This window comes from Cyanistes caeruleus, chromosome 4 (genome assembly GCF_971803275.1).
Source record: "Cyanistes caeruleus chromosome 4, bCyaCae1.hap1.1, whole genome shotgun sequence".
Taxonomy (NCBI): domain Eukaryota; kingdom Metazoa; phylum Chordata; class Aves; order Passeriformes; family Paridae; genus Cyanistes; species Cyanistes caeruleus.
In genome coordinates, this window is record NC_141704.1 from 25,300,813 (window position 1) to 25,318,312 (window position 17,500).

Genomic DNA, 17,500 nt, shown 5'->3' on the forward strand with positions numbered 1-17,500 from the left:
CATGTGGCAAGTTATCAGTTTTAACCACAAGAATTTCAAATTCATTTTTGCTTGCAACATTTCAAAAGCTGAAATGAGATCAGCTTGGAATCCAAGTGTGTCAGGGATTGTTTTAACAAAATGTTTCACTTGCGTATCAGTGGTGTTTGATTTATTTTGCATCAAGCTTTTTATGTTTAAACACTGACAGGAGTTTAAATACAAAATGTTAGCTGTCACTTTTCATTTAGCTGATTATGTCAGATGCCTTAGTTTTGAGAGATGGTGGCACTGTCACCAAAAGAAACAACATTCTGACAAGTTCAAAGAATATTCTTGAGGTCATCATTTTATAGCCGTATCACCTAGTCAAAGACCAAAAATACCCAACAATGCACACTAAATAGGAAAGTACATAATGCTGAATATCACTTTGCAGCTGAAAGAGGGGAAAAAAAGAAAGAACCGGCAATTTTTATATGGCACTAATTATAATAACTTAATTCATTAAGTTATTTCTTTATATGGTTTTGTTTCTGTCATCCTGACTATGATGCTTGGTCATTATTCTTTGTAGGATTCTAAACATGCTCTCGTGCCCCGTATATAAACATCTGTTGCAAAGCTGGCCTATCTTCTCTAGCATGATTTTTTTTCCCCCCTTGTCTCTATAGATGAAAACATTACCATTCTTTGTACTGCAGCTTGTGTTGTGTTTGCTGGTGTCTGCCACATGCAGGTTAAAGAACACTTGTCTGCTGGCTGGAATGTTGTATTGTAAACCTCCTGGCTTAAGCACAATAAGTCAAATCCTTCCTACTCAATCTGATTTAGGACCAATGGAATGATAATTAATTTTTCAGACAAAACACTCTTAAGTTTTCTTATATGCTATTGCATTCTGACATTTAAAAAACCATAATGAAGACAATATTAAATGCTTTAAGAGATCTATTGGTTTCCTCACTTAGAGACCAGAAAATGGTTAGTTTCTGTCAATACTTGTTTCACAGCAAAGTTCCATGTTTTCATAAGCATTTTAACACTTTTTTAATCATGTCAGGGCCTGAAATTTTCTTTAAATCTTGTCATCTTTTTCCTAGTTATGTAATGGCATTCTTTGATTAGTCTTTAAATTTTGAAATATTTTTTAAGCCAAAAGCTGTTTTTACTGGATAGTAAAACTGATCTTGCATGCATGAGCACCTATAAGTTAATACCATCTTACAAAGACAGAAATATAAACCATAGGTTTGTGTCTGTAGTTGAGGGATAACAAAGAAAGCATATGGGTTTAGGTTTTGTTACATATACAGAAATTTACCATGAAGAAGATTTGCTGTACTTTCTTGAAATTATTTCATGTTTCCAAGCATTAATTTAGTTTCACTTAATGTTAAACTTCTTGAGCCATTCAGAACACCTGAAAAGAACTGCAGCTAATTGGAATATCCCCAAATTACCTTATAAAAAAATAAATAAAAAAATAAAAAAAAATATTGTGAAAATGGCTTTTTGTAGCTTTAAGTAATTTATTGAAAGTTATTTGTTACTTCACCCTACATCATTTTCCTGATTAGCCAAGTGAAGCCAAGCTGGTGTTTTCTGTCCTTATCTTCCTTCTTGGAGGCTCTGCTTGTTTTTCTTGTTTTAGACCAAGATGCTAGGTAAACCGTTTTCTGAGCAAAAGTTGCAGTTCACTTAATAAACCAGGCACTCTTTAAAATTGTCATAAGCATATGACAGAAATACAGACTACTAGACTGGGGTAGAGTACCTTATTAATATTTCATTTTGGTACAATATACTTGCATTAACTCTCTTAACACAGGTATCATATTGTTTCAAGTCAGAGAACCTGAAACATCGCAACAAAGATTAGACTAAGAGCAAAGCCTTGAAAACTACAGCCATTAGTCCTGTCATCCCCTATAAAGTTAATGGGTTGGAAAAATGGTCAATCTTTGGACTAAAAGTTGATTTTTAATTGAAAGAAAATGTTTTTTAATTGTAATGGGGATTTTGCATTAGTGTGAACATGAAAAGGTACTAAAGAATCTAATGCAAGGTTATGTATTGATTTCCATCTTAACGCTAGTGTAAAATGAAGGAGTATTTCTATTTCATAAACAAACTCTTCTATTCACCATCATGACTTCTTATTTGTTTAAGGGCACAGTAAACAGACTTCAGTGAAAAGAAGAAATAACAAAATATTCTCGGATAGCTTCTGCTGATGTATAGGACAAAAAGCCACGACACTGCTGTAAACCCTGATTGCTTCTGAGCCAGAATTATCAAGATGTTATGTGTCACTTTCACATTTTTCAGGGTTATTTGGTTCAGGAAAGCAAGAGCATCTGTAAACCTGGTACTACACTGCCTAAATCAAAATGGTTTTACTGATCATGGATTATAACAAGAGACCTGACATAATGGATGTGCAAAGTCTGCCCAAAGAATTAGCATCACTATAGGCTAGATGGATGGACGTATTCAGGAAATGTAGTTTTCCTTGAAAAGGAAAATGCTTAAGCTAAATGAGTTTAAATTCTTATTATTAATAATACTTAGAACACTACATTGAATTTGGGAGATTTCATTTTCCTTTTAATACAAACTTATGTAAATCAGATTCTTTTAAATCCAATACCATTTCCTTTAATAATAAGCCATTGTTTTGACATTCCACTTAATGCACTAATAAACAAAAATTTGTCAGGAGTGATACCTACGTATAATTTGCAAGTCAGTGCAGGTTACTTAATTTAAAACTGAAAGACAGAGAAAGCATTGCAAATACTTTATGAATATTATTGCTATAATTCTATTATAAAAGTTATTGTAATACTTAGTGGTTATGGTCTGCTGTTAAGGTGCTCCTGTTATATACCCCATAGTTTGCCATTTGTAAACACATCTTTTTGATGTTTCTGCCAACATCCTGGCAACAAAGCAGTGCAATTTCAAATGAGCTAATTAACTTAATTGTTGATGAAGCATGAAACAGTTCATTCACCCTGTTAGCTGCACCATGACAACATAAGAGTCTCAGCCCCTGAAGTTACTCATCTATATAAGCCTATCTGTAGCTTTCCATTAAGATCTATTGCATGCCAAATGAGTACGGCTCTTCTAACAAAGACCAGTCCAAAATGTACATAGGTAGCAAATCAGTGCTGATGTTGATGAGAATTCAAATGAACATAGAAATACTAGTAAATACTTTGAAATAAATAAAAATGAAAAACTGCAGAAACCCATTGCAGTTTGAAGAAGCTGCAGATGAAAAGGAAAAGCTGTGTCACTTATTTCCTAAATGCTCTGATTTAGAAAATAGCTGGCTAAATCAAATGCTGAAGAAGCAATGACATCAACACTTTTCAGTCCTGAAAGGTGGAAACCCACCTGTACACGGTGGGTTTTTTCCTATGTATCTTGTGCACATGCAAGAATAAAAGCAAAAATAGATTATTAAGGGAGAGTTAAATGGTCATGCTCAGGCCTTTGTGCTTTTTTATTTATACTATACACAGTAATTCCCACTTCACACAAACTGTCAGAATTTAAAATGTGCTTTTTCATACTCCTACTATCCAATATAAAATCTAAAGCATCTCTTCAAATTTTCTGAGGCTCCATTTCAGTAAAGGATAATAAGAGGATTAAACACTGTGCTATTGAAAGGCCTGCAAAAGTGTTCAACATGAAAGAAAGGATAACAATTTGACCCTCTGCCGATAGCCTCGATTATCCAGTTGCTTGAAATACACACAAAAAAATCTCTGATATGGTTTACAGTAAAACTTTGTTTGCCGTCTTTCACTTTCCCTTGCCTTGAACAATTTTGTACCAAGGAATAAAAATCCACCTACTTTAAAAACTGTCCAAAATCTTCACAAACGCTTTCACAGCCAGGCCATTTGCAAACTCCATGACCATAGAGAGTATGGGAGGCCCCAGTCTCCTCATGTGACGAGCTGTAGCAAAAGAATAAGGCATCAGATTCATCTCAAAAGCCATAATCGTTGGAGGCTGCTAGCGCCTGTCAGGTTACGATCAGTGACAAACAGGTCAAAACAGGTCAATTTAGCTCAGAGCAGTCAGAAAAATTTAATCGTTCTATTGAATAGTTCAACTGCCAAGGCTAGATGATGTTCCAATTAGAGAAGAAATAGAGCCAAAGATGACTGTTAATAAAGGATGAAAAAATAAGATGACTGTATAATACCGTATGCTAATTAAGCCATATGACCTTGGTGTAACATTTACCTATAAATAAAAAATATACTCAGAACGGATCAATTATGAGTATAAATATTGAAGACTGACAGTCAGAATTTCTGAATATTGTGAATGTTCAAAAAGTATTTGAATTTTCTGCTCAGCATGTATAAAAATAAAGTTGCTTTCATTAATAAATACTTTTGTTCACAAGCACTGACTGCTTTCATTAACTATGTGGCTTCATAAAAATCCCTCGCTGTACTCCATGCCTTTTTCTGGAACCTTCAAATAAGTTTGCAATTGTTTTATCCATGATGAGTTATCAAAGAAATTGAGGGAATTATTCTGTGGATGTGGGCAACATCCTGAAGCAAAGAACCATTCTGTGAGATATAACCACAAAAGTTATACTAACTAAAAGTACTACCGTAAAGGTATTCAGATTTTTAAATAATACAAAATAATGATGGAAAACTGTTCTCACATTCATATGAGAATTTAAATCATAGTCTCATAAGTGTTAAAAAAATTAAATGGAAAATGTATTTGAAAATAGAATTACTTACAATTTAGGTTATATAGATACAATTAAATTTCATCTTATATTGAGATCATAAATATCTCACTACACTAATATAATTATTGGTAAGTGTTACAGATACTATGTACTCTTGTATTTAATCCATTACTTGAAATTAAGAAACAGTAAATAATATCTGTCAATGTGTCTGAAAAATGATTTGAACTTCATCCATATGGTGTAATTCCAGTGTATAACACTAAAAATTTGTAAGACATATTATTGTCATGCATAAAAGACAGAAAATTTAGTGGTTCTTTTCACAAGAAATAAACAACATGAGAGCTGCTTTAATATACAGTTTTGAAGCACTTTTAACATAGAACCTTTGCACCGAATTACAGCCTTGACAACTCATATAGATGGACTTTGTCAATGAAACCAGGAGTGTGATTCAACAGTAAGGGCCTGACTGCCAGGTGTGTTAAACATGAACGAAACTGCACCTACAAATGTCCCCACAAATGTGCATTTACACCCCTATACCAGCCCACTTGACTGTGATTTCTAACTTTTACCCAAACTACCATAAGTTCACGAGTTATAAAACCACATGCAGGTAATTTTGTTGTGTCTGCACAGTTAGACATCATTACTGAAAATTATGCCCTATTGACAAACAATTCTGGAAAATCAGGTTGCCACAATCTCTCAAGTAACCTCTATTAAGTGCTATTTTTTGATTGGAAATCATGTGACTTTAGATGTTATACAACCGCTTCACGTCAAATGATAAGCACAGTTGAAATCTCATCAGAATTACCTGTCTCGCCTTGCATTTAGAACTGAAGACTGTCCATTCACTATGGAATGATGAGTTATTGGTGGTGATGCTTTGGAAGTGGTGGAGGAGGTAGTAGAGGAGGAATTGTTAGTAGTGAGGTCTAGCCCTCCATGTTTAATGCCATTGTCTTCCATACTGTGAACTCCAGTCACTTCTTTCCATAACTGCTGAATCTCAGCAGGACTTAAGCCAGCTATAAAATGAAAGAGAGCCCCACTAATATAACAAAATAAAGAGTTTCATATAATGAGCTCAGTGTTATTAATGGATTAATGCCAACAATAAAGCTGATGCTGTTTTACCAGCACAATCAACAAGTAGTAAAACATAAATTCATAAATTCAGAACTCTTTAAATTCATAAACATAAAACAAAAAAGAGCTTAAACTTGCTCTCTACTCCACTTGCAGCCTGGAAACGTGTAGTTTCCAGGATTCATCCTAGGTCACAAAAAGCGATGTCTTGTTGAATGTATTCATACATATGTGTTAGGGTTGTCTGGCTCAAGTTTGCATGAAGTCATGGAAACCTACAGTACAATATGCTTCTGACTGAAGTAAAGACTACAAAATACAGGCAAGAGAAAGGCTGTGAGCATTCTCTTATCTTGCCACTGAACATGCAGCTAAGATATTTAAAGATTTTCAGATTTTTAAAGATGAAGAGTTCATCAGAAATATATACACCTTCTGTCACTGCCAGACCTTGTAAGTTTGACATATCACTTTTGAAGAATACTAGATTAAATGCAGAAAAGAATGTAAAGCCCAGAGATCTTGTGATTTCAAAGCCAGGTTCTTCAGCCTGACATGGTTTGTTCCAGAGGTATCTTAAAATCTCTCTTCTTTATTTCATCTCAGCAACCAAAATTAGGTAACACGTGGTCATGGTATCTAGATCTGCTGGAATGCAAAACATTCAAAATGATGATGCTATTTGAATCATGATATTGTGAGTTTTGGTTTTGGTTTGTTTTTACTCTTTATGAAAGAGCTCACATTTCTGGTCCTGAAAATATGAGAAAGTATCTGTTAATTCAAAATTTTCATAGAGTATATTTTTTTTTGGCTAATAAGATATAGTAGAAAGATGTAAAGACCGTTTTTTATTGTTTGGCAAATCTCTTTATTAGATAATGTTTTATTTTGAGAACATATAAACTCAGACTACTGAAAGAGATTCAACAAAAAATTATGAAAAAGCACAGGAAGTTCCTTAATACTTCTCAGTAGCCATGAAGTATTCAAAGCTATTAAAAATAGATTAGTAGTTATTTACAGAAATATTTATTTCTGGAGGAAGTATGGAAACAAAGTGGGTGGAGGGGATTTTAGTTTTTTTTTTTTTTTTAATTATGAAAGCAGCTCATTTTTAACTACTGCTTGGAGTCCTTCTTTACCTTAGATAGCAACACTCATTGGAAAACTCAGCTAAGGGAAAAATGAAGAAGTCCTGAAACTGTTTTTGAGTTTATTACATTTTTGTATAGCAAAAACCTAGGTTTTAAGGAAGCAAGCAAAGAAGCCAGGCTCTAATTTACTGCATTAAAGAGACGGGTAACAAGGGTGATGGTAATACTGTCTGTAATTGTTTAATGAAGGTAAGTAATTACTTCTGAGTTCATGAGGGATATTCCAGCAACACTGCAAAAAACCCACTTTAGTGTTGTAAATAACAGTTACCTGCAAATGTAACCACAAATCAGAATGAAATAATGTATTCATTTATGTGGCATGATATACAAAGTACATAATTTACTTCAAAGTCTTCCTCCTGTTGTTGAAAAAAATAAACTAACTTTACTAAAAAAAAACAAACCCAAGAATGAAAACATCTGTTTAGGTCATCAGATATCACATCTTCTAGTGAGAGGAATTTAATTTGAGATCATCAAACTTTGGGTGCTGAGTGAGCTGAGTAAGAACGGTCTCAGGAATTGAGTGAATGTAGGGAGGGCTGGCAGCAGCTGCAGCAATGGTCTCTCTCCCATGGGTCTGGGCATCTGCTGGACAGCCCCTTCCTCTGCAGGTGGAGTTGTGCCTCCAGGCTGCCTAGCTCACCTAGGGGTTTTTTTAGGGCAGAATGAAATTTCTCTCTATGCTCAGGCTGGTTAATTTTATCACTTCTTCAGAGGACCCTGAAATGCTGCCTTTTAGGATGAAAGGATTGCGGGCAGGCACTTAAAAAGTATAAAGTTAATAAGCGAATTTGTAATTAATTGTAAATTATGGCAATCTTGTGGTTTCTGTGTCTTAAAAAGTCCAACTCTCTTTTTACTAGAGGCTTGTGAAATGGCTGACAGACATCTCAGTCTGGATGTAAAAGTAGGGTAAGTTTTAAAGTTTCATAGGCTATGGCAACCCTTAAAATACCCTCTCCACAATATATTAAAGGGGAAAGGATCAAAAAGAGGACTAAGAGTGGAATAAAAATTACGGACTATAATAAAAAGGTCAAATACTGATTTCCTGTGAAATTTACAAACACCAGTAATTTGGGGATTTTAATATTACTTTCGTTACGCTTTTAACCTCTATCTACTCTATTTTTATGTTTGAATAAATATTTAATAAAACTGTCACTTGTAAAAACCATCCATGCAACTGCTTTTCCTTTTCCAACATGGACCGATCAAGACTTGGAATTTTGGTGGTTTTTTTGTTTGTTTAGTTTGTTTGGGGTTTTTTACTGCTGTGATTTACAGTTGTTTGCATTTAACAAGCATCAACGCAGCAGCACCTGGAAATAACTCACAGCAAATCACTGGTTTTGGATACAGCATAGTGAAGAACTGGTCACAAAACAGATGCTAATGTACCTATTGCATCATAATTGTGATACCTAACCATCAAGAAAACATGGGAAACATTTTTGTTCTTTAAAGGCAGAAACTATTCTTGAAGAAAATACTGCTTATATATGAAAACCTCACAGCTGTGCTTGTAAGATACATCTTTTCACATTATCAAACGTAAACCCCTTTGCCAATAATAATTTGTGGTTTATGAGACTCTTTATGGCCAATAACTTACAAACACAAATCCCCTGTGTTACTTTCAGTGTTCTAGCCATCCATGTAACTGAGCAAACTGGATGGATGCATATAAAATATTTGTGTTACACATGTAAATCCTTCTGCATAACTATCTTATACCTCTCACAGCACAGTAGAAGCAGAAAACCATACTTTTACCACATCTACTGTGTATTATCTTAATTCAATTCTGAAGGTTTAATTTTAAAATAGAAGAAATAAATACTTGTATGTAATTCATTATCATGAAAAAACAACAAGGCAAAAGCAAAAAAAGAGATTAATTTACTTCAACAATAACAATCCATATATATTTTGAATATAAAATTTTGTAGTTTCTTATTTCTTTGTTATCAATCTTTTCTGTCAAGAGTTCAGTCGGACTTAATTTTCTGAGTAAAACACAATTCTTAAAAAGAAATGTTTACTCTTAGGAACCATTAGAAAGTTTTTTTTCCCTCAGTTTTTATACTAGAAGTAGTACAATGAGTGTTGCATTAAAATGATGAATACCAATGCAATTGGATAGGAGTGCTGAGGGAAATCTATGGGGATAGCTTAATGTGAGAGAAAACCTGAGGAATTCCTCTAGCAACAGATGGCACAAGAGGAGATTGCAAAAGGTAAAGCAGTTCAGAGGGAAGTTGTGTTTCATGCTTTTTTTGACTCTGTTCCAAGCCAATTGTACAAAAAGAGACCAGCATTACCAGGCTCTCATCGCCAGGTTTATGAATCAAGTTGTCTCCCCACTGCTATTCTATTTGCTGTAGTAGGATTCATTTTCATTGTAGCTTTTACAGCATTAGATATGCTTGTGTCATAGCTTTTTTACACAACTTTTTTACACAATGAAATGAACACGTTTATTTGTAATCTCTGATGTTCTGGTCATTTTAGTTTATTTTTTTGTTTGTTTTGGTTTGGGGTTTTCGGGTTTTTTTAAGATCATTGTCTATACACTGTGTACTCTGCTTTTGCTCATCTGATTTCTGAAGCTTTGATTTCGTAATAGTTATCTGGTGGAGGAACAAGTTACATGCATAAAGACCAATTAAAAATAATGTTACTTGTCATGAACATAGTCTAAACAATGCTCATTTCAGGACTGGGGTATAAGAGATCAGATTATTGTATAATTTTTATGACAGATACTTAACTCAACTCTCTGTGGTAAAACAAACAGAAACACATACTTTACAGGTTATAGGCAGAGTCCCCTGGATGGGAAGACTTTGGCCTTATCTTAAAATGTAAGCAGCATTTAGCTCCACATTAATTTACGCTTCAAAAATGTGTGCCCTATTTTCTTTCAAGTAGTGGAATTTGAGATCATTTTCATCATTGAGAAATCCTGATCAAAGTGACAAAAGGAAATTTTTTTCAAAAAGTCTTTATGGTTATTTGTCAGTCACAGTTCATTACTATTGGAATCACCACCTTCAAAACTTGTTGTTCTATTTAACCTATTTAATACAAAGGAATAGAGAAGAAAATAAATCCTAAGGCTTGTCTCTAAATTCACTTGCCATAAATTGAAGATTTGAAGTGCTTTTTTAATGCCAAATATTTTATTTTCTTAGAAGAAAAAGAAAAGAATGACTTTAGTATCACTATTGGATGTATTTTATAGCTGTTTGTTTGTATTAAATGAAATAACATTCCACTAAATCAGATTTCAGTGATTCCTCATAGAAAAGCACTGATGCTTGAAGTGCTGCTATTAGAAATTGTTTTCAGCACATAAGCTCAATAAATATGCACCTTCCATCCAGAAAAAACAATAAAAACTTGGCTTTATTTTTTCAAGAGTATTTAACAGTGTCCAGAAAATTTGGTAATGTGAATAATAAAGGACAAAATACGCTTAAGTGTCATAATGGGAAACTTCTGAAGTTCAGATGCAAATGGAATGGTTAAAAAGTTGTGAATTCAGAAGTATCTCCAATCATATATTACTGAAATACCTTGTGGCAGAGACTGGACAGGAAGAGCAGACTGGCCAGGTGGGATGGAAATGAGTCCCTGACGCTGAAGGTTCAGCAGATGTTGCTGCTGTTGAAGTTGTTGCATCTGGAGGAGCTGCTGCTGGAAGACAAGCTGCTGGGCTGCCAACTGCTGCTGCTGCTGCTGCTACAAAGAGAACAGGGGGGAAAAAAAAGAAAAGCAAATGCAGCAAAAAATAAAGTGTGCAGTAAAGGCTAGAAAGCCAAAAACATAAAATCAACTTCTTTCTTTTTAATCTCAGTTATTAAATAATAATGCTATTTGTAGAATACCCAGGCAGTGAAAGTGTTTGAAATTTTCTATTATATTCATTTAAGATATTAGGTTTTAGGGAAAATGGCAAGATACACTTAATGACACACTAAAGAAAAGGGTCAAGAAAAAGTATATAACAGCTGTTTCAAATAAAAAAACCCCTCAGCTCATGGCAGATGATAACAGATTTATCTATGCTAAACATATAACTTTTTACAGCAGCCTGTGATTTGAAGGCACTCTTGTTTTTCCAATTGACTAAGTTTGGTCTGCAGTGGCCCATGAACATGGTCTCCAGTGATCTATTAGTAAACTGGGATGTAGCCGTCCTTTCACTGGCCTGTTAGCTCCCTCTCTTTTCATGTTGGAATATATTACAAGGAGCATGGCATTCAAGGCAACGAAATGCCCTATTATGGAGCAAAAGTACAGGTTCCAATTTTGTGAGGCATTTCAAGACAAACTTGAGTCTACAAAGACTCAGGAGGGTATGAGAAGGCAGTCACACTTCAGAAAAAGACAAGCTGCTGTGGAAGACCTTTCCTTTCTAGTTTGGGGAAAAGAGAAACTTCTGATGCGCTCACTGGAAAACAGACTGCATAATGGAGCAAGTCATGTGGATTGCCCAGAGCCTCCGGAGAAATAAGGGAGCAATTTCTATTCCGTAGTTGATGGCTGTCTGAAATTCTATTCACAAATCCAAACAGAAACAAAGCCTCAGGAGGTCACAACTGCTTCCTCGACGTTTGCATAATGGGCAGCTTGAAGACAACGTCTAGGATACCTGCTGATCAATTTAACTACTTCAACATGTTTTGTTTGTATTCTGTTTATATTTGATGCAGTTTGCTGACAAGTGCAAGCTAGGCCTGAGAAACCCACTTGTCAGGTTGATTTATGAGCACATCAAACTGTAACTTTCTACTCGCCACTTCAAACCTACAGTAGCAGTTCATTAATCAGAGGCCTATGACTTTGAAATCTGTGCTCAATCGCTCTTTTTCAGCCATGGACTAAATTTGCATGCTCTCAGAGCTGTGCCACTGAGCAAAGTAAGGCTCCTTCCCCAACACAGATTGCCTGTGAATACAAGATAATCAGTACAGAGTCCACCATACAGTTTGTTCTTTGCACACTCAGATTCATTAGCGAACATTAGACGACAGCAGGACTAGACTGCTCAAATCCTATGTCTCACAAAGGGGAGCAGGAGAATTATACCAGCACTGCTATTAAGCCCAGTAAAAATATAAGAACAAATCTTTGATAGCTGCATCCTCGCTATAGGAAAAGATCTAAACTGGTCTTGTCTTTTCCAAGCTTCTGACAGCTCAGACTAGTGTGCATCAGCAAGGGTCTTAGCTCCTACCTCTTTTGCTTGCTTTCCTGGATGCTGTTGCTGCTGTTGCTGCTGCTGCTGCTGCTGCTGTTGTTGCTGTTGCTGCTGCTGCTGTTGTTGCTGTTGTTGCTGCTGTTGTTGCTGTTGCTGCTGCTGTTGCTGCTGCTGCTGCTGCAAAAGCTGAAGATGTAACTGCTCTTGCTGTTTCTTGTAAAACTCTTGTAGTTGTTGCTGAATAAACCATTTTGACTTTAATAAATAAAGGCAAAAGTTTCAAGTATTATAAATCTCCTAAACTCTTCTAGATTGGCATATGGTAGCGTAGCCATTAAGTATCACCTCATAACAAAAAATGTGATTTGAAGAGGCAGATCTACATACATTTTTTTCCAAGGCGGTTCTGAAATTTTCCAATGCAGATTCCAAAATATCCTAAACAGAAGGGTATAGAAAATCTGTATTCTAAAGGGAATGCAAGAGCCAAATTAACTCCTCAAATAACTATACCTAAGTTCCTTAAATGTCCTATATAACAAATCAGAAGCTGCACTCATCCACTCGCAAGAAACCTACAAGTCACTAAGGCCAAACAAAACTGTCTGCTTCTGAGGGGAAAAAAGTAATTAATCTGTCAATCTGCTTAGCAGGATGCTGGATTCACAACTGAAGGTGAATTGCCTGTAACGATCATGGTACTGGATATTAAAATGTTTAAACATGCAGTTCAGTGACTGAGCTATGACTATGACAAACAGACACATCATTTTCTGTATGAAAATCAAGCATGCACCCAAAAATTCACTCTGCGTTACACCAAGGCACTGATCACTGACACTATCAATAATTACTGTATGAATAACAAGTTCACGTATTTTTCAATTAGCTGACAGATTTTGTGCTAAGGAAACAGCAACCTCCTCCTCCTTTTTAGCCTTATCTGGGACAAATTTTTAATATGTAAAAAAATAAAATAAAAAAACCTTTTCCCTTGATGAAACAAGCTGTTAAGTTCAAATTTCATAACCGCATGCCATTTGTGTGACTAAAGGAAGCACTACAATGTTATGAATTTTAAAGCAACAATTATCAACAACTCTATTTGCACTTCCTTTGGCAGGTCTACAATTAAAATGTGCCTAAGCGCTTGAAAATTTAAACATCAATTTGTTTGGTATTTGTAATGCATCTGCCACTGCTGCTGTTGCTGGTTTTAATGTAATATTGAATGTTTCAAAATGTGATTTCACACTTCTGCAATTAAAAAAAAAAAATAAATTTGGAAATGGAGAAATTTCATGTTTATTTTCATTCTTTTTGGTGCAATGAGCAATGAAATATTACAAAATAAGACCCATAAAATCTGGTTGACATTTGTGTGAATGCCCTGTGCTAAAAGTCCAAAGCAGGTAACACACATTACCTGCTGCAACATAACTGCTTGCTGCTGCTGGAGAAGTGCTTGAAGCTGCTGCGGAGACAACACTTGCTGCTGGAGAATCTGCTGCATTTGCTGAGGGGTGATCACCTGGGGAGTCATCATGGCCACTGACACAGGCACCTGCACAGAGAAAGAAAGATATCATCGTCAAACACATTTTACTTTGCCTGCACTACAGCAATACATCTTTTTTATTTTGTACCAAAGATGGACCATAATTTTTTACATAGTATTTATCACTGTAAAGTTCCAGTTTCAGTCAGAATCTGTTATTTTAAGGCCACAGTACTGTGGCACTCTATTTCCAGAGGCATCAGTTTCGATCAGACTCAAGCTTTATGTTTCGTATCTCTTATGTATTCCTGCAAGAAATTTAAGCGTTGGCTAGTACAAATGTGTATTTAAAAATAAATGATCACATGGCAGGGCTCTCAACACTTCATAATCAATCATCTTATCAAGTGTCATAATGTTACGAATAGAAAAATCTATTGAGACTGTTTCAAAGGATATGATTAAGGCAGACAGCAAAATAAGTATCTTTAAGCAGTAAATGTTTTCCACAATAAAGACGCTTAGCCTAAAAAAAATTTTGCATAAAACATCACTTCAGTAGAAGAAAAACTTTCTTGTTCAGCTAGTCCTTTAAGAAGGTCTGATTTATACACGAATAAGAACATCATGGACATATCAGAGTACACAGCAAGGACTGCTACCTCAGTCACCTGGTCTCTGCCGAGAGAATCGTTTTTTCAGCATTTCTAACTGAAAAGTGAAAGTTGGGAAACCTTGGCATTAGATTATTAGCTTTTCCACTAAACTGCATTTTTGTATAGGTGCTGTTTTGGACATGGCTTTATTTTCCACTTGTTATACAGTGAGATCAAGCATCAGCAAATGCATAACCACCCACATATGCACATGTTCTCAGAAATATATGTGTGAGTTGGAAAGACACAGGAAGTATGTTTCCGTGTGTAAGCAGGAGAGAAAAGTCCTATGAAAGAACCTGGGGTATTGTCCAGTGCTGTGGCAGGCACATTGTGATGTGAGAGCATTGCTCCAGCTACCCAGGACACGGTCAAACAGCTGTCAACAAGCCAGGCTTTCCACCCATGAAAAAGCAGCCACTCGCTTGTCTAGCAAAATTCAAATGTTTTTTCTGCATATAATAGCAAGCTGGCATATAAATACTGCTTTGTGAGATGTATTGGAACACTCCAGTCTTCTGTAAATCAGCAAAAATAATATTATTGTTAATAAATTAAATCATGAGCCAATTTTAGGAGGAAAATCTCATCTAATGTTTCTATTACTTGAATCTATCCCAAAAGACTTTGTATTAATGAAATAGAGGAAAAAAGAAACACAAGTTCACTGAAATTTTCTTTTAGAAGAAATTACCTCATACAATATTACACAGAATACCACTTTTCACACAATTCATCATAGCATAAACTATGGTCTTAAAACACTGACTAATTAAGAGCCTGAAAGTAAACATACCAGCCTTCACTAAAAAGTCCGATAATCTTTTAGAAAACATCAAATGAATTTTAAGAATAAAAATTCTGAAGGTTTTACTCTAAAATACAAATGGGAAAGACAAACCAGATTTCCACTCAGAAACTTGGGAGGAATTTAAGCTCATCTATCCCTGTACTCCTTCCATTATCAACAGAATAAAGAAATCCTGAGCAAAGTATAGCTGATTTAGTTTAGAGATTTATTTTAACATGAAACTAAGCCCACACTGTGAACGTGCCTGTCTCTCTCCATGGAGTGCAGACTCACTTTGAGTAGACACTTAAATTTCAGATGACTAATTCTGGTTGTCACACTTTATAACATCTAGTTTTGTAGCACTGTAAACACCACATACAATAATGTTTTATTTTAAGTTTAACAAGTACTAAAGACAAGACAAACAGATTTTCTACAACTTTGGGATGCATGAGCGAAGTATAAAATTCACCAACTAGAGTCATTATTCAATTCCCTCCAAAGCCACCAAGAATTTCCTCTGTTTACTTGAGATCTGAATTTGTCTTGTAACAATTTTATCTCAGTGATGCTATTCAGCTACCACAGGTCACACGGATAGGAGGAGAAATATAGAGAGGGAAACGGATACTTTCACAATTAAACTATTACCTTTAACCTTTAAACCCTGCAAGAACTTTCCTAACACTTGCATGCTTACTATTATAATATGTACCAAAATATTAATATTTTGATCTAAACTGAGTGAAAATCTACCTAACTCTCTAACTGGCACTGATTTGCTCATACTCTGTGCTAAAGATCCCAGCCTGTAAGACATTTAGCGCAAGACTTCTGGTACCACAAGAGTTCTCTGTTCCTCAGTATGAAATATAGATTCCCCTCCACCAGGCTTATTTTTGTTAGCTTTCATGGTATCTGCTCTGAATCTCCCTAACTGCATACATGCTCTTATAAATGTAAACACACCTGCTTTGCAATACATTCTAACAGATTTTCTGACAAAATTTGTTTTTCCTGTAATATTCAACAGTTCAACTGTATAAGCTAGAGAACTAATATACCTGTTTTTCAGCATGACAGACAGAAGCTTGAAAAAAACTGGCAGTCAGGATCATTAGTAAAAATACAGATTTATGTAGATAGTATTGCCTTTATAAGAGTTTTATGTAACGATACATGTGTGTATCATATGTATATAACATATATTCTTTCCCACAGATAAAGGACAAGGCATTTTGAAAACTGCTTGAAATTTACATTACCAGAACACATTAAGCAAAGAGATTTCTCTAATTGTCTTTAAATAATAAAAATTGGTAGAATTTCACAGCCTTCAGTGATACACCAGGCTGTACTTTATTTCTTACAGGCATAGTGCTACTGTATTATCTGGTTTGGAAGACTATCTGAAACCTGCTATTTTATGGCAAATTATATGCATTAGGTATATTTCTTTCATTTAATGTCTGTGTTTTCCAAGATTTCCAATCTGATTTTACAAAAATGTAGCAGAAAGGCAATCTCTGACTCTTTTTTGTAGAAATCTCTCAATGTATCTAGAATCAGTTCAGGTAGAGTCCTGACCCAATGAAGAGACTGGATTGTTCCTTTAAGCGGGCCACAAAGTCCCCAAAATTCCTGGTTAAACCTCTAAGAAAAAACTGAAGTGACAAAGTGAAACATCATTTATAACTGCAACCTATTTGTTGCGTGGAATCCTCAAAGCCATTGAGCTCCTAATCCTGCCACAAAGATGACTGGTATGCAACCCTACAAAACAAAACAGGTGGGACAGCCTCTGAAGAACACCTACATCCTTGGGCTCCATGATGGACCCAGATGGAGGGTCCATTGTGCTTTGAAGTTTCTCATGTTTTTTGTTGCAGGCTCTCCTCCATTTTTTGAATTAGCTTATAAATCCTATGTGGTTGTTTGGCACACAAATAAAATTCCAGATGTCAAAACAAACCATTTTGAACATATCTAAATGGCATTTAAGGCAAGAACAAACGTAAATTGCTTTATTACTGCATGTGAATGTACAAACTAAAGAAAAGCTATGACTCAGAATGAAAACATTGATATTGGAAATTAGATAGATGAACATGGATGCAGAAATGAAAAGAGACCTTCTTTGAAGAATAAAAAAAATCTGGGTTTATCCCAGATCAATTTAATAGAGAAATAGAGGAGACTAAGGCTGTACATTTAACACCACTCTTTTGTTGCACATTAAAAATTCATCTTTAGCTATATAGAAGCTTGCCAGGTAAACACTCATCTACTGTTCCTATGAACTAATCGATAATAGGAATCAGAAAAATTGATATTTTTACATAATACCTATGAAAAAA

General features: G+C 35.1%; 1 protein-coding gene across 29 annotated transcripts in view; it reads right to left on the minus strand.

The window, feature by feature from the left end:
* The window catches only part of FOXP2 (forkhead box P2), a 401,726-nt gene that overhangs the window by 48,485 nt on the left and 335,741 nt on the right, over window positions 1–17,500 (minus strand). For 10 of the 29 annotated variants that reach the window (XM_086887066.1, XM_086887085.1, XM_086887061.1 and 7 more), the window contains 5 exons: window positions 13,623–13,760; window positions 12,233–12,433; window positions 10,569–10,734; window positions 5,550–5,763; window positions 3,855–3,959 (listed from right to left, as the gene is read on the minus strand). In XM_086887066.1, coding sequence (XP_086743192.1) covers window positions 3,855–3,959; window positions 5,550–5,763; window positions 10,569–10,734; window positions 12,233–12,433; window positions 13,623–13,760 — 824 coding nt within the window. Of the gene's footprint in view, window positions 1–3,854; window positions 3,960–5,549; window positions 5,764–10,568; window positions 10,735–12,232; window positions 12,452–12,583; window positions 12,635–13,622; window positions 13,761–17,500 lie in introns of all 29 variants that reach the window. The other 19 variants (XM_086887076.1, XM_086887072.1, XM_086887071.1 and 16 more) reach the window with 9 other exon arrangements.